Below are 17,989 nucleotides of genomic sequence, written 5' to 3'. Positions count from 1 at the left end.
TGTGAATGAGTGATGTGACAGTTTGAAGATGGTTGAATGTGTGCTGCTTTGTTTTCATGAATCACATTAAAAACACACTTACACTTCCTCAGACCTGGTCTCAACCATCGGACTCCAGCAGGCTCCACCCTGAAAGGAGGAGGGGGGTCAGACCAGCACAGTCTCTTTCAGCATGCACACATGGACATTACATGGCTCTCGTACACATACTGTTAGACACTGATAAAGGAACAGTCCAACATTTTCACAAATACACTTCAAGCTGGGCAATATGGGAACATATTTGTATATTTTAAATACAATTTTATATAAATAAAATCAGTATTTCTGTCATATTTAAATGGTTCCTTTTTTTTTTGCTGAGTGAGATGGTAAGATAGATGTTGAATTTAAAAAGCACTGAAAAACATTATGAAGTTAAATCAATAACATAGGTACAGTATAGGTGTATATATAAAGAGGTAAAATCTTATTTCATACCAGTCTCAGTTCCATATAAATATGTCTTAATGCATCATCCCTCATGCAGGAAAGGAAATCCCAGAAAATGTATTCTATTCATCCGTTAATCTAGACCAGGGTTATCAAACTCATTTTACACTGTGGGCCACATACAGCCCACTTTGATCTTAAGCAGGCTAAACCACTGAAACTCCCCTTTCTGTCAGTGTAGACAAGTCAAACATTTAACTCTTTTTCTGCATGTTAAAGATAAAGCTGCTGTGACAAAGAAAGATCTGTCAGCATGATTCTTTGGAATTAAATTGTAAGAAATAAATGTGTAGTTCTGGTAGTTCTGGTAGCATATGGCCCAGACTGTCTTTTTGTTTGTTGTTGTTGTTGTCATGGTTGTTTGTTTGTTTCTTTAACTAGTAATTTAAAAAAAGACTTCTATAATAGAAAATGAAAAACATAAGCTGTGAACATAATACAACACAAACTCTCGTAGAGGATACAAAGTCAGAGAGAAAAATTTTGAAATGACAAGGAGCAGGCGCATCTAGTCCGTCAGTATCGTAAAATCTTTGCTCTGCTACTAGTACACTTATTCATGTTTTGTCAGATGCTGGTAGTGCCACTCCTTTCATATAAACCATAGGTTTACTTATCAGTTTGATAACTAGCTTTGTGAGACTGCTTGTCCCCATTTCTGATGTTAATGTGAGTGAAACCAGGTCAGTAAAAGAAAATTCATCTATGTTGCCCTTGCTTTGTAGTAGAGGGCTCAGCTCTTCCTCCTCTATCAGACATTCTCTCCATACCTGAGAGTGTCCAGTCTCCAGCCTGGATCCTTCAGTCCAGCCAAGAGCAGCTTCATTCCTGAGTCTCCTGGATGATTGTAGCTCACGTCCAGCTCTCTAAGATAGGAGGGGTTGGACTCCAGAGCTGAAGCCAGAGAATCACAGCCCTGATCTGTGATCAGACATCCTGACAGTCTGCAGACACACAAAATAGCAATACAACTGCTTTAGAGCAGCATGGGAATAGTAACTGAATTGAGCGGAGATTCCAGAGTGTGGAGAATTAAGCAGAGCAAATAAAGAGAATCCAGAGTTTAATTGGACAGGTTTCAGGCCTGACCAGGAGAGCTGAGGAGGTGAAGCTGCAGACAAGGTGGGTGTTGGATGATCAGAGGCAGATGTGAATGAGATACACTTTGACTGTTCTACTTTTCAGGACAGGGTCGAAATGGTTTCTCCTGGTGGATCTAGGGAGTTTTGAATCACTAAATAGTGCTAAGGAGAATACTTCTGTGGGTTGAGCATCAGAGTCGGTTGTGCCCATAATCCATCCAGCCATTCGCTTCTGCTTATCCTTTTCAGGGTCGCGGGGGACGCTGGAGCCCAGCTGCCATAGGGCGAGAGGCGGTGTACACCCAGGACAGGTCGCCAGTCTGTCGCAGGGCTAACACACAGGGACAGACAACCATTTGCACTCACATTCACTCTCACATTCACGCCTATGGGCAATTTGGATTAACCAATTAACCTTAACACGGGGAGAACATGCAAACTCCACACAGAAAGACCCCGGCCTGATGGTGGAATTGAACTCAGGACCTTCTTGCTGTGCGGCAACAGTGCTAACCACCGTGCCACAGTGCTGCCCATAATTTAAAATTTTGACTCTTGTTTTGAGCTTCTGGTACTCCAGGTGCTGACATTCAGATGCCTGATTGGCACCAGATTAGTGCTACTGAGTAAGAAGTTCAGATTTTTTCTAAGCCAATTTGATCGTAGGATAAACTGTGAAGAAGATATGGGGAACACTATCCTGATTGGTGCTCTGATAGAGTAATCGCATTTGGTAGAGGTAATGTGACTTGTGTGGAGGGGCCTCGCAGTCGCTGGAAAAACAAGTCTCCAGAGACTACTTTCAGAATTTCTGAGTGGACTCACTTGTGACAAATTTTTCCTGAATTTATAATCTAGCATGGCAAAAATGAACAGAAAAAAACAAATAATTTTTGGGTCCAAAGATTTTGGGTACTCTGGCGTAATCACCTGTTATCCAGCTATCATCATCATACATCCATGTTTAATTCAAAAACATAGGAATATTTTCTCTCACTTCTTCCTCTAGAAACTCTTAGCTCACCAATCACAATATACTTCAGGATAGTTTCTTTTATTAAGTATGTCATGGTTAGATAAAATGTTCTATAAATGTATGTTTAGTCACTCTGTCCAAGCACTATAGATCCCAGACAAGCTCTTGGCTGTGTATCATGCTTATATTTCTGCTTATTTAAGGATCCCAGTATAGAGGCACACACATACAAACTGAATCAGTCACAAGTCAGATATTGGAACAAGTTCACTAATCAAGCTGTATTTCCCATTCATCATATTAATACTTTAATTGTATTTGTATAATAATAATTATGTAATAATTAAAATTATTTACCATTAGCAAAGGAATAGACAGATAAACTTTTATAGCACTCTAACATTTTAAAAACAAAAGGCTGGATTTTGACACCTTGCACCATAGTTCAGCTGTAATGTGAAGTGACAGAGTTAATCTCTTTCAGTCCCACCTCTCTTGACAGTTGTCACAGCTTCAGTGCAAAGTTTTGGATATCCTAGAACTGCATAAGCATTTCCCCCTATAACTGAACTCACAGACAAATTCCAAGTCATTACGGCAAAGTTTCACCACCAAGTTCAGTGTGCAGCAGTAGATTTGGTGCACACTAGACTTTGTGGACCAGTTATTATTAACGTATGATACTAGCCACTAGCATTAATATGTTTTAAATGGGTAGAATTTGGAAGATTTAGAGAAATGGTAATGTGCCAATACATATTTACAGATACGATTCTAAATGAGTTATCATCTAAATGATCATTTATTCATGCAATAAATGATCTTTATTGAAAAGTCAAAATCCTTACGTGAGAATTTCCAGTTTACAGAGTGTACTCTCCACTCCGGAAGACAGCAGCTTAACTCCTGAATCCCCCAGGTCATTGTCACTTAGGTCCAGCTCTCTCAGACTAGAGGGCTGGGAGGTGAGAACTGAGGACAGAGCTTCACAGCTTTTCTCAGAGAGTTTACAGCCACTCAGTCTAAATTTTATTAGGAAGAAGACAGGAAAAAGAAATACTTTACTTTGACTTAGAAAAAAATACAAAGAAACAATAATAGCATTCATATAGTTCATATAATTACCTAAAATAGTTAAAATGTATTTTTGTAATTTTATCAAAGGTATATCACTTTATCTTACCTGAGAGTTTTCATCTCAGTTGAACTCTTCACGCCAACAGAAAGAAGCTTCACTCCTGAATCCTGTAGGTTGTTGTTACTCAGGTCTACCTCTCTCAGACTAGAGGACCGGGAGCTAAAAACTGAGGACAAATCTTCACAGCTTCTCTCTGAGAGATTACAGCTCCTTAATCTAGATTTGTAAATAAGTAATCTTGTTTAATTACTGACTGAATCCTCCATTTTATGTTAAACAAATCAAGAATTAAATTAAAATGCTTAAAATACAAATATAAAACAAAGTGTGAATGAAATCGACTTACCAACATTTTGTAATGTATTTTTTTTTTTTCAATTGATAGAAACACAAAAACAAAAATAAATGAATAAGCAGTATCAGTTCGTCTGACCTGAGACTTTTGAGTGTACAGTGTGGACTGTGCAGTGCACTACAGAGATGCTTCACTCCTGTATCCTGAAAGTTATTGCTACTCATGTCCAGCTCAGTCAGACTAGATGAGTTCGAACTGAAAAGTGTGGACAGATCTTCACAACTTCTTTCTGAGAGGTCACAGTCACTCAGTCTGAAAAATTAGGAAGACAAATAACACAGGTGTTAAAGATGAATCATGCTTACTAAGGGAGCTACTAGATTTTGCAATATTTAATGCTAGTTTAGAAATAGAGCTCACTATTGTCTTAAACTCATCAAAAAAAAATTTTTAATGTGTAAAACATTCAAATATTAAATATGGGACATAAATATTTATGTAAACAGATAAACACATTACCACTTCAACTCACACAAGAACTTCTAGTTTACAGTGTGGACTCTTCAGTCCAGCAGACAGAAGCTTTATGCCTGAATCCTGCAGGTTGTTGTTACTCAGGTCCAACACCCTCAGACTAGAGGACTGGCAGTTGAGAACCGAGGACAGAGCTTCACAACTTCTCTCTGTGAGATTACCATGACTCACTCTAAAAAATTATAAACAATAATTCAGTTAAATTCCATCTTATTAATACCACAACAGCTGCACTCAAAATTTTTAAGACGACAAAAAAAGTTTTTTATGCTTCATTGAAGAGTTACTTGAATTGGCAATATTTTATTCTATTTTACGACCGACTGGAGTCCTTAAAGCTTTACCATTCATAGAACTCATTCCATCAATGTTTTGACAGACTAAAACAAAAACTGTCATTTAGAAGAGCCCAGCAGCAAATGAATCATGTGGTTTGAATAGTGCTAGAGCAATATCATATTAGGGTTGACAAACAAGCAGGAGGAGCAGTGGGCAGGCGTTATCTGAGGAATTAAAACCCAACAAAGAAGCATAATAACAAACTTCAACTGTGTAAAAAGCATGTTCCAGGTAATACCAATCGTTTTGCATCATCTGAAGTGATAACCTGTGCAAAGCACACACATTGCAAGATTGTACAGAACCTGCCACTCTGTCTTGTACTATGGTTTACATCATAAAAATAAAGATATAAAGTGGTGTCATGAATGCTTTTGCAGTCCTTGTCGTTTCCTTTAATGTAAAGCTGGAGGGTAATGACTAAATGCAAGACACAGGAGACAAAAGAGCACTAAAATAAAACAGGACCTAAAGAAATCCAAAGATTAGAGATTCTTTGTACATTTGTCACACTTAAATGTTTCAGATCATCAAACAAATTTAAATATTAGAAAAAGATGACACAAGTAAACACAAAAAGCAGTTTCTAAATGCAGGTTGTACCACCCTTAGCAGCAACAAATGCAATCAAACATTTGCAAAAACTGGCAATGAGTCTTTAACAGCACTGTGGAGGAACTGTGGCCCACTCATTTAATTAAACAATATTGGTAGGCTTCCAAGCATGAACTACCTTTTTAAGGTCATGCCACAGCATCTCAAACAGATTCAGGTCAGGACTTGGACTAGGTCACTCCAAAGTTTTCATTTTGTTTTTCTTAAGCCATTTAAAGGCGGAATTGCTGCGTTTTGAATTATTGTCCTGTTACAGAACTCAGACCTTCTCCTTCAAGATGCTTTGGTACACAGCAGAATTCATGGTTCCATTTACCACAGCAAGTCTTCCAGGTCCTGTGGCAGCAAAGCAGCCTCAGATCATCACACTACCACCACCATATTTAACTGCTGGTGTGATGTTACTTTTATGAAATGCTGTGTTACTTTTACACCAGATGTAATGGAATACACACTGTCCAAAAAGTTCAACTTTTGTCTCATCAGTCCACAGAGTATTTTCACAAAAGTAGCCAGAGTTTAATGTTGTAGATTTTGACTGCTCTTAGATTTTCTTAGATTGTTTATCCAACCTAAAAAAACTAATATTTCTTTGTGGAAATCACCTTCTTAGTGTACATTGGTGACTCATACCTAGACCTAACAACATGACAAATGTAGTAGTTTACTGTAATTTATACTAAAATATAAGAATTCAAAGGCAAAACAACATGAGTGTGAAGTTCACTTAACTATTGGCAGTTCTTATTGGTTATATCTTTTATTTTTTAAGAGAGAACAAACACTTGATCTGACCTTAGAGTCCGTAGTTTACAGTGTGGACTCTTTGCTGCAAGCGACAGAAGCTTCACACCTGTGTCCTGCAGATTGTTGTCACTCAGGTCCAGTTCTTTGAGACTATAGCAGTCGGATATGAGAACTGGGGACAAAGCTTCACAACTTCTTTCTGAAAGGTTACAACCTCTAAGTCTAAGGAAAAACAAACAAACAAGAAGACAAAAAAAACCTGGTGATAAAGTGTATTCATGAGACAAGATCTGAGATTATCCAGTATTTCTAATAGCAGGACTGGCTGGAATTCTTACAGACATAATATTAAACAGTGACTTCTACTCCATTACTAAAAATTCAAAGGTAGCATTTTTTGGAAGAAGTCAATTTATTTAGCACATTTAATTAGCAACAATTATTACTGTTTATTGTTGTTGCTTGTTAAAAAACAAAATATGACTTGATCTGACCTGAGAGATTCCAGTTTACAATGTGGAATCTCCACTCCAAGAGACAGAAACTTCACTCCTGAATCTTGCAGGTTATTATTGTTCAGGTTCAGCTCTCTCACATTAGAGGACTGGGATCTGAGAACTGAGGACAGAGCTTCACAGCTTCTCTCGGAAAGGTTACAGCCACTCAATCTGAAAAAAAAACAAAACCCCAAAACAAACAATGATATTACTACTGGTCACTAACTTATTCTGTTACTAGTCAACAGTAATCATAGGTTAAATATAAATATAGACTAGAACATATTCCCAGGTGTGCATGAGGTCCGCCCTGAGTTCCTGAAGGCTCTGGATGTTGTAGGGCTGTCCTGGCTGACACGCCTCTGCAATGTGGAGATCAGGGGCAGTACCCCTGGACTGGCAGACCGGGGTGGTGGTCCCTATTTTTAAGAAGGGGGACTGGAGGGTGTGTTCCAACTACAGGGGGCTCACACTCCTCAGCCTCCCTGGGAAAGTCTATGCCAGGGTGCTGGAGAGGAGAGTCCATCCGCTAGTCAAACCTTAGATACAGGAGGAAAAATGCGGTTTTCGTCCTGTTGTGGAACACTGGACCAGCTCTTTATCCTCTCGAGGATACTGGAGGGCACATGGGAGTTTTCCCATCCAGTCTACATGTGTTTTGTGGACTTGGAGAAAGCATTCGACCGTGTCCCTCGGAGTGTCCTGTGGGAAGTGCTATGGGAGTATAGGGTGTCTGGCCTATTGCTACGGGCCATTCGATCCCTATACAACCATTGCAAGAGCTTGGTACACATAAGTCGAACTCGTTCTCGGTGGGTAATGGGCTCCGCCAGGACTGCCCTTTGTCACTGATTCTGTTCATAACTTTTATGGACAGGATTTCTAGGCACAGCCAAGTGGCGGAGGGCTTTAACTTGGGTGGTCTCAGAATCTCATCTCTGCTTTTTGTGGATGATGTGGTTCTGTTGGCTTCATCGGGTGATGGCCTCCAGCTCGCACTGGAATGATTCACAGCCGAGTGTAAAGCGGCGGGAATGAGGATCAGCACCTCCAAATCTGAGGCCATGGTTCTCAGCCGGAAAAGAGTGGAGTGCCCACTCCGGGTCGGGGAGGAGTTCCTTCCCCAAGTGGAGGAGTTTAAGAATTTTGGGGTCTTGTTCACGAGTGACGGGAGAAGGGAGCCAGAGATCGACAGATGGATTCGTGCTGTGGCTGCAGTGATGCGTACGCTGTACCGGTTCATCGTGGTGAAGAGAGAGCTGAGTGTAAAAGTGAAGTTCTCAATTTACCGGTCAATCTATGTCCCTACCCTCACCTATGGTCATGAGCTGTGGGTAGTGACCGAAAGAACGAGATCGCGCATACAAGTGGCGGAAATGAACTTCCACCGAAGGGTGGCTGGCCTCTCCCTTAGAGATAGAGTGAGAAGTTCAACCATCCGGGAGGGGCTCAAAGTAGAGCCGCTGCTCCTCCACATCGAAAGGAGCCAGTTGAGGTGGTTTAGGCATCTGACAAGGATGCCCGAACCACAGATGGATGGAACAGACTGCATGCCACACAGTGGCCAGTGAGTGGCATCACTCGATGAGTTACAAGAGTGTCTCCTTCATAAAAATCAAAACCCACATTTTTGAAACCTGATAACAACGAAATGTTTGCAAAAAAACTAACATCGTGATCCTAGAGTCTGACAAAATGGCAAACATCGAGCAGCAGGCACACCATGCCCTCAACATCCTCCTTTGTTGTATTATTTGTGTCTGATACCAATAATGGTACAGGACTTTCAGCCGCGTTGCTATATCAACCCAAGCACATGAAGTAATACTTATTTGTAATGGAAAACAACTAAAACTGTGTCAAGTCAAGTTGCATTGAGTCGAGCCGAGTATGTACTAATGAAAAAGGACAATGTGTGAAATATCCTCTTAAAGTCTACTAGAAGATGTGAATGCAGCATCAGGGACAATCCCTACAGTGACCATCACTGAAACCAACCAGCTGATGTACACTACAACAAAACTGATCATCCTGACCAGTAGGGATGGGTACCGGTATCCGGTGCCATTATGGCACCAGTTCTGTGCTTCGGTGCTTTTTTTTTTACTGAGATGTCATACACTTTGGATTCTAGCCAATCATTTTACCTTTGCAAGCGTAGTAGGCGAGCCCAGGTACGTACATTCTTTTAGAGCAGAAATACAGATTAAACACGCCCAAGGCAAAGCAGTCAAAGTCTGGCTGTACTTCACAGCAAAAGATGCAAACTCAGCAGCCAGCAACAAGTGCTTTAAGGTGATACTGTGCAAAGGAGGTAACTCCTCGAATCTGATGAAACACCTGGCGACGCATAGCGTTTTTTTAAAAGCCGAGAAATGCACCGTACTTGATAGCTTGCTGCGAGACCTCACATTGAGCACATATACTGCGGGTGGTGCCTGTTATCGGTCCCGGAGTTAGCAACATCCCCCAAAAACCTGAAGAGCAGAGTCCTGGCCCCTAGCCCTGCCAGTGTAGCAGAAATGATGACGGATGATGATGATGGCAGCAGCAGCCGTTCTTCTCTGCGTGAGTAGCTTAATGTTGTTCGTGTGTAATTTACGCTGAGTGGGCTAACTACGTTATTAAATTAATGCATGTAAGGTGAACTAGCAAACACCGTCGTAATTACATGCGGCTGTCTTCTTGTTTGATGGCAGATACTCCTTTCACCCTGGCTAAAAGGCTAAAATGACAAAAGAAAAAGTGGGAAACAGCTAAACATGAGAGGTTTTTGGATAAAGTTCGTGTTTTTTTCATTGATTAAGCACTGCTTCCAGCCAAGAGTGATACCAGAAATCCCCTATAGCTGCAGAAAAGGCTAACATTGTTATCTTTTTACAAAAAAACAGCTAAACATGAGAGTTTTTTGGACAAAGTTTGTGTTCTTCATTCTTTAAGCACCGGTTCAAGCACTGTTTAAGCACCGACACATTTCAAAAGTACTGGTTTGGTACTGGTATCGGATAAAACCTAAATGATACCCATCCCTACTGACCAGAGATGGGTAACGCATTACAAGTAACATTACAAGTAACGTGTTACAAGCAATGTTACATGTAACGTGTTACATGTAACGTGTTACTGTAACCCGATTACTTTTTTCAAGTAAGGAGTAAAGTAAGGGATTACTATTGCAATAAAGGTGATTACTGTTACTTTCCCGAAAGCACGCTGCGTTACTGCATTACTAAAACCGTGATTTTTTTGCGAGAGTGTCTCATGACAATGACGTAAGCGAGTGCAACGTTCGTGGCAAAAGCTGTGTGCAGATCAACAATGGATAATATATCGAGTGCAGGAGAGCATATGACTGTGCAGTGTTTAAAGCGTGGAAGTACTGACTTTACTTTGAGTTTGATTCCGTATAAAGTGACAAAAACATTAGTGTCCGCTGTTCACTGCATGGGAAGTAAAACTATTTTTAAAGCGAAAAAAACCCCCTAAACTTCAGAGCAAGCACTGAATATTAGTGATGGGACTTCTGGCTCTTTTTAGAGAACCGGCTCTTTCAGCTTGGCTCACTAAAAAGAGCCGGGTCTTTTGGCTCCGAACCGGCTCTTCAGGTTGTTTTGTTGCTTTAATTAATTTATTATTAACAATAATATAAAATTATTAACAAAAGGAATTACTAATGTTAAAAAAAGTAGTTTTATTTATATATGTTTATATATAAATATATGCGGTAGCTCCTAGAGACAAAACACGTACAAACTCCAAAAAACATTTCTAGCATTAACTGAACTTCCAAAACAGAGCTACCTAGAATTAAATTACACAGTTGAAAGCATATGTGTATTGTTTGTGTACTTATACACAAGCATACATATATATTAAAATAATTTAAAAAAATGTTCATTTACCTGTTACTACCACACACCAAATCCGGTCGTTGGTACTTGCTGGCTTGTGTAGCCACTAAGTAACAACAGCTCAACACTGGGCCTAGCATTCTGGAGCACTTCTTTTGTCTTTTGTACGTGTTTTGGAGTTTGTACGTGCTTCGGCGTTTGTACGTGCTATGGACTTTTTACGTGTTTTGGAGTTTTTACATGTTTTGGAGTTTGTACGTGCTTCAGGGTTTGTACGTGCTCCAGAGTTCGTACGTGTTTTGAAGTTTGTATGGGCTTTGTCTCTAGGGGCCACCGTAAATATACTTTTATTTATTCACTCCACATAAAATGTAATAAATAAATGATATAATACAAAAACCAACTATTCACATTTCAACTTTTAGCTATTTAAATTTTCAGCTTTTTCCTTTAAAACAAATTTAAAGTGAAGCAACGCAAAACACTGCAAACCACAACACAATTAAATATAAATTTAAATATGAAAACAAAAAGAAGATGCACATTCTCTGTCATATGGGCCTGCACGAATAAACTTCTAATGTGACGTTGTTGTCCCTGCCTCTCTTTCTCTCTCTTTCCCTCCCGCTCTGTTCCTGTGCTACTGCGAGTGTAACTACCGCCCCTCCCCCCTCTTCCCAGCGTAAAGCACAAGGCTCGCATGCGGAGTGAAGCGGAAAAAAGTGCGACAGAGAGGGTGAGAGAAAGAAAAAGAAAAAAACCCACGGCTCGCGATAAGGAGCCGGCTCCCGTCGTTCACGTCAAAGATCCAGCTCTAAGAGCCGTTTCATTCGCAACCGACACATCACTACTGAATACGCTGCAACTGGAATGTGAACTTCACAGAGAAACTGCCTTAGAACTGTAGAAAAGTGTGACAAAGACAAGGAAGCAGCTAATAAGCACAACAAGCTGTCTATATCTCAGACCATGCCAAGCAAAGACCAAAAACTTTGGTTAACCGCTTGAAGAAGTATACCAGAGATATTGAAGCCAGGAGAATAAATCAAATTTGATCAAATATTCTCCACTTAACCATCTACGGTGTAATCTCAGGGGCGGGAGAAGTGAGGGGTCACTAGGAAACCTGCAATCACCAAATACCTGCAGAGAGTAAGTCACTGGAATCAAAACAAGAAAGCTTCGTAACATGCATGGAGGATTTTACCATACATGGGAAGCCATAACCAAGTGGCCAGCATAGTATACAGGAACACCTGTCGGGAATAGAGCCTAGAATTTCCAAGGCTGAAATCCAAATTGCACCCACGGTTGGTTGACAATGACCGAGATAAAATCATACCAAAATTGTGCATACTGGTTACATTTTATATCACCTGACAAATCAAAATGGATTAATGTGTGAAGATATAGCCCTGTGGCTGAATAAAATAGCTGATTCAATTAATCGATGGATCTCTCCAAGTTCGATTGCCAGTTAAATCATTATTTGTATTTATAGAAAGGTATAAGTACACATTTAATTACAGAGCTTTGTTGGAGGCTTGGACCACGGGCAGCAGCCTCAGAAGAGCCTCCTCTGAAGCAGAGTATTTCTTCAGGTCAAACACATCCAGATCTTCTTCTGATGACAGTAAGATGAAGACCAGAGCTGACCACTGAGCAGGAGACAGTTTGTCTGTGGACAGACTTCCTGAACTCAGGGACTGTTGGATCTCCTCTACTAGAGAACGATCATCCAGTTCATTCAGGCAGTGGAACAGATTGATGCTTTTCTCTGCGGACAGATTCTCACTGAGCTTATTCTTGATGTACTGGACTGTTTCCTGATTGGTCTGTGAGCTACTTCCTTTCTGTGTCAGCAGGCCTTGTAGGAGAGTCTGATTGGTCTGCAGTGAAAGACCCAGGAGGAAGCGGAGGAACAAGTCCAAGTGTCCATTTGGACTCTGTAAGGCCTTGTCCACAGCACTCTGAAATAAAGTCAGCCACTCTAAAGAATTACTCCGCTTAAAAGTCTTGGAAGTCAATTGCTGTTCTTCCAGCAGATTGAGTCCAAAGTTGATGAAGTTCAGATGGACATGAAGAGCAGCCAGAAACTCCTGAACACTCAGATGGATGAAGCAGAACACCTTGTCCTGGTACAGTCCTCTCTCCTCTTTAAAGATCTGTGTGAACACTCCTGAGTAAACTGAGGCTGCTGTGATATCGATGCCACACTCTGTCAGGTCTGATTCATAGAAGTTCAGGTTTCCTTTCTGCAGCTGATCAAAAGCCAGTTTTCCCAGTGACTCAATCATCTTCCTGCTCTCTGGACTCCAGTGTTGATCTGTCTCAGCGCCTCCATCATACTTGACCTTCTTCACTTTGGCCTGAACCGCCAGGAAGTGGCTGTACATGTCAGTCAAGGTCAGGGTAAACTTTCCACCCTCTCTGGTTTTCAGCACATCCTCCAAAACTGTAGCAGTGATCCAGCAGAAGACTGGGATGCAACACATGATGTGGAGGCTTCGTGATGTCTTTATGTGGGCGATGACCCTGCTGGCCTTCATCTCATTGCTGAATCTCTTCAGGAAGTACTCCTCCATCTGTGGGTCAGTGAACCCTCTGACCTCTGTTACCATGTCAATATATGCAAGAGGGATCTGATTGGCTGCTGCAGGTCGTGTGGTTATCCAGAGGCGAGCAGAGGGAAGCAGGTTCCCCCTGATGATGTTTATCAGCAGCACATCCACTGAGGTGGACTTTCTAGGGTCAGTTATGATTGTAGTTTTTTGGAAGTCCAGAGGAAGTCGACACTCATCCAGACCATCAAAGATGAACACAACCTGGAAGTCTTCAAAGCTGCAGATTCCTGCTTCTTTGGTTTCAGTAAAGAAGCGATGAACAAGTCCCACCAAGCTGAACTTTTCCTCTTTCAGCACATTCAGCTCTCTGAAGGTGAATGGAAATATGAACTGGATGTGCTGGTTGGCTTTGTCTTCAGCCCAGTCCAGGGTGTATTTCTGTGTTAAGACTGTTTTGCCAATGCCAGCCACTCCCTTTGTCAGCACTGTTCTGATTGGTTCATCTCTTCCAGGTGAGGCTTTAAAGATGTCTTCTTGTCTGATTGTTGTTTCTGGTCTGGCAGGTTTCCTGAATGCTTTTTCAATCTGTCTGACCTCATGTTCATCATTGACCTCTGCAGTCCCTCCCTCTGTAATGTAGAGCTCTGTGTAGATCTGATTCAGAAGGGTTGGGTTCCCTGCTTTAGCGATCCCCTCAAACACACACTGGAACTTCTTCTTCAGATTAGATTTAAGTGTAGATTGACAAATTCCACTCAAAGTTCCTAAAAGAATAAAGAAATAAAAATATCAATGAAGTGCACATGATAATTTGATTTCTGTCAAGAAGGACTGAATACATCTTGGTCATCTAAGTAAGTAAGTAAAATTTATTTATATAGCACATTTTCACAGATAAAAATCACAAAGTGCTTCACAATAAGATCGGACATACAAGTTAAAATTAATTAAAAGCCCGTTTGTATAAAAATGTCTTCAGCTGCTTTTTAAAGGAGTCAGTAGAGTCTAGACAGCGTAAAGACAACGGCAGAGATTTCCACAGCCTGGGTGCCAGTGCCTGAAAAGCCTGATCCCCACGTGTTTTAAACCTAGTACATGGGACCACCAGTAGCCTCTGACCTGAAGACCTAAGTGCTCAGGATGAAGCATGAGGTTTCAACAGGTCAGAGATATACTGGGGAGCTTCACCACGCAGAGCTCTAAAAGTTACAACTAAAATTTTAAAATGAACCCTAAAATTTACTGGCAACCAATGAAGAGAAGCCAAAACTGGAGTAATGTGTAACCTCTTGTTTGTACCAGTTAAAAGTCTTGCCGCTGCATTCTGTACAGACTGAAGGCGATCCAGAGCTGATTTGTTGAGACACGTAAAAAGACCGTTACAATAATCCAAACGAGAAGAGATAAAAGCATGAAGAATTATCTCAAGTTCTGCCTTTGACACCAGTAGTCTGAGTTTAGAAATGTTTCTTAGATGATAAAAACAGTTCCGGACAAGTTGTTTAGAGTGTACCTCAAGAGACATTGAACTGTCAATTATAACACCTAAGTTTCTGAGACTCGACTGAAATGAAGGGTCTAAAAAACTGATATGCTGCCTAATTTCTGAGAGCATGTGATCAGGAGCAATAATCAAAGTTTCTGTTTTATCCGCATTTAACTGAAGGAAATTGTCATTTAACCATTGTTTGATTTCTGACAGACAATTATTTAAACAAGACAATTTATAAAACTCAGAAGTTTTGAAAGAACAGTATAACTGAATGTCATCAGCATAGAGATGATAAGAAATATTATTGTAACATCTGATAATTTGGCCTAGAGGGAGTATATACAGCAAAGAGAGAATAGGACCTAAAACAGATCCTTGAGGTACCCCAGAAGGCAGAACTGATGTTTCCGACAACACATGATTCATACAGACAGTAAAGGATCTCTCAGATAGATACGACATAAACCATTTTAAAACAACAGCAAACAAGTCCTTCAGCCTATTTATCATGATGCTGTGATCAACAGTATCAAAAGCAGAGCTGAGATCCAACATAACGAGAATGGTGTACTCTCCAGTGTCTGCTGCCATCAGAATGTCACTAGACACTATACTGCAAAACTAACTACACTATCACTGTTTGGGGACTGCACTCGTGTACTATTTTGCCCCATTTAGCAAATCTGGCACCAAATCTTTAGAGAAATCTTCTTACTGCTCTGCAGACGATCAGCCAGCTCCTCCTGGTTCATTCTCCTCAGGAAGTTAAGTGTGATCTTCTCAAATGCCTCTCTGTTGCTCTTCCTCTGCTCATCATCCTCTGTCTGACTCTGTAACCATTCTGGGTAATCTGGACTCAGAACCTTCTGGATCTCCTTCAGCTCGTTCTTCACAAAAGTGATGATGTTGTCCTCCAGCAGCTGGAACAGAATACTTTATGAATGACCCAAACAGACTGAAATCATGGAGCCAAACATCAGATCCATGTTGGACACACTGACAATCCACTGGTCTACAAAGAGCAGCATGGAGATGACTGTGAACAGAATAGATGTAAAAAGTAGTTGTTGTACATGTACAGACCATAAATATGGAGTCCATGTGTGTTTGATGCTGCTGGACAGACTGACCACTGTGAACCTCTGAGCTCTGCTGGTCCACTCTGTGGAGGAATCATGAAGAATTAGGTCAAGCCTGAATTTCCCTGGAGATGGTAAAATTTAACGGTCTTGCAAATTGACCGAATTAAGAGCTCGGCTTAGTGTTTTTCTGTGAGACTGAATGGCAGTTTTGAGTTTTAGGGTCAGCACTCGGAGAAATTAATCTCAGTCAGTGGAAGTATTTCAGGGTTTAAACTGAATCTCACTTTTAAAAAATTAGATAGCTTTATTCAGGGTGTTTGAGTTCATTACTTATGTCCAATAGGCTTACACTTCCTTGAACGGAAAGTATATTTTCCTATCTGGTCACTGTTCACGGACAAAGATGGATTCCATGAGTGTTTTACGTTTCCAGCTTTCACTAACCAACCTGCATTGTATACAGTAGTCACTAAAACATTCACATGTGTGTAACAAGATGCTTGATATGGAAGTTGATATGGATGCTTTTATTTTGCTTCTTTATTATAACTTTGGCTTTTAGAAGGCCTTTCTGACTTTTCTTTTTAAGTTTCAGTTCAGTCCTTGAACCATCGGGGGTGGTTAGGCTACTTAACACTGACCTATTAAAAAAAGCGCCAAACTCAATGGATGAACAAGTGTTGTGCCTACACAAAGAACCAATTTTAACTTGTATCTCTGAGAATGTTGTTACTAGCACCCTGATTTAAATACACATAAAACACAAAAACATATAAAATGGCATTTTCGTGCCAACAAGGTGATCCCAAAGGCTTATTAGCTGAAAACTTGGCATCTTATACTTACATCAGAAATAGGAAAGTCTCTCCAGCAAAGACAACATCCAACATTTCTAACTACATCAAGCAGTTAATCACCTCTCAAAGAGTTTATGTTACTAACAGCTCACCTCTCTGCAGCAGACGACTGCAGTCCTTTAAAATCAATACGGTCATATTTAGACTGGTCACTCTTTACGGACACACAGCTGGGTCCAGGTTCACGTCCAGCAGGTCTCTCCTTGATCCTGCTGGAGAGGAAAAGTTGTGTTTTTCATTTGCAGCCAGAGAAGCTGATGAAGAATTAGAATATCTTCATCATCCCAAAGAGCAACAGGTTTTCAGGATGAGCATGAGCAGAAGGAAACTCCAAGCTAGTGTTGGCAGTGTAAGAACAGAGCGCCACCCAGAGGTAAACACAGTCATTTACACTGTGCAGGACTATTGATGAATGTACATGTTGGATACGTTTTATAGAATAAATAAATTCCTCGCTCAGTGACTTCCTTTGAGTGGAGATAATTGATCTGCATTTCAGGAGTGGGACACATCTCATAGACTCCCCCTCTGGTCCTCAGTCTATATATACAAATCCTGCCTCAATCTGGCTCTACGATTTGGTGGGACTGGCCTTTGACAGTAGAGCTCATCAGCCTTTCCCAAGAAACTATTTAAACTATTTAAACCCTATCACTAACGGTTTAACTGAAATTAAACAGTTTGATGAGTAGCAGCTATTTGAGGGATTACTTAAAAACAGTAATGGCTTTATTCCATGTAAGAAACAACTCATCTCACAATTAAAGTCACTTTCCAACCTGCATTGTATTCAATAGTCACTAAAACATTCAACGTACTAGCCATACATCTGATAAAACATTGTCAAAGAATTATTTAAGCCTGGACTGAACACTTATTTTTATCCAGTATTAGTATTCAGTAGTATACTACAGTTCCAATAAACTCCACCAATTTAATGTCTAAGATGAAGAGGAGCAGAAACATGCACTGGTATCCTGGATGTTTGACCTTTTTTTCTGATAATTAACTGGAAAAAAACTTCATGAAATGCATTCTGGGTAAACTTTAAAACTGGCCATACCACTACGTGGGACAAGTTGATGCTCAAAACAGGTTAGAAGATATCTCAAGTGTCATTTTTACATACATGTTGATGTCAGGCTCATCTTGTACCCATGATTTTTTGCATCAAAATAAGTTTGTAATTTTAACTCACTAATTGATGAAGCCCTTTTATTTTGTCACTTGCAGTTACCTGCAGCGAAATTGGACTGACAACTAAGAACTGTCAGTGCTTGCTGAAGAATTTTTATGCTCTCATAGTTTTCAGCTCTTGTTTTGTCAGTTTGCACTGTTGTAATGGTTTGCTTGGGTATTTAAAGTTTATTGAAGTAAATCCTTTCTCCTCAGGTATGAGCCAGGTGGTTCTCCTCCTTATGGGATTTT

At 40.4% G+C, this 17,989-nt stretch overlaps 1 protein-coding gene across 8 annotated transcripts in view; it reads right to left on the bottom strand.

Moving 5' to 3' along the window:
- LOC147333616 (uncharacterized) overlaps window positions 1–17,989 on the bottom strand; it is a 35,753-nt gene that overhangs the window by 2,192 nt on the left and 15,572 nt on the right. For 6 of the 8 annotated variants that reach the window (XM_086286258.1, XM_086286263.1, XM_086286262.1 and 3 more), the window contains exons 6-17: window positions 16,654–16,773; window positions 15,706–15,784; window positions 15,338–15,542; window positions 12,094–13,894; window positions 6,713–6,886; window positions 6,267–6,440; window positions 4,516–4,689; window positions 4,122–4,295; window positions 3,734–3,904; window positions 3,399–3,572; window positions 1,263–1,436; window positions 83–129 (exon numbers count right to left, since the gene is read on the bottom strand). In XM_086286258.1, coding sequence (XP_086142384.1) covers window positions 83–129; window positions 1,263–1,436; window positions 3,399–3,572; window positions 3,734–3,904; window positions 4,122–4,295; window positions 4,516–4,689; window positions 6,267–6,440; window positions 6,713–6,886; window positions 12,094–13,894; window positions 15,338–15,542; window positions 15,706–15,784; window positions 16,654–16,773 — 3,467 coding nt within the window. The remainder of the gene's footprint in view (window positions 1–82; window positions 130–1,262; window positions 1,437–3,398; window positions 3,573–3,733; window positions 3,905–4,121; window positions 4,296–4,515; window positions 4,690–6,266; window positions 6,441–6,712; window positions 6,887–12,093; window positions 13,895–15,337; window positions 15,543–15,705; window positions 15,785–16,653; window positions 16,774–17,989) is intronic. The other 2 variants (XM_086286260.1, XM_086286264.1) reach the window with 1 other exon arrangement.

The sequence above is a fragment of the Aulonocara sp. 'chitande type north' Nkhata Bay genome, linkage group LG3 (genome assembly GCF_057382095.1).
Source record: "Aulonocara sp. 'chitande type north' Nkhata Bay isolate Kocher_YH1m ecotype deep benthic linkage group LG3, A_spYH_male_GT1.1, whole genome shotgun sequence".
Taxonomy (NCBI): Eukaryota; Metazoa; Chordata; class Actinopteri; order Cichliformes; family Cichlidae; genus Aulonocara; species Aulonocara sp. 'chitande type north' Nkhata Bay.
Note: the sequence above shows the minus strand (reverse complement) of the source record. Positions and strands in the feature narration are given on the sequence as shown.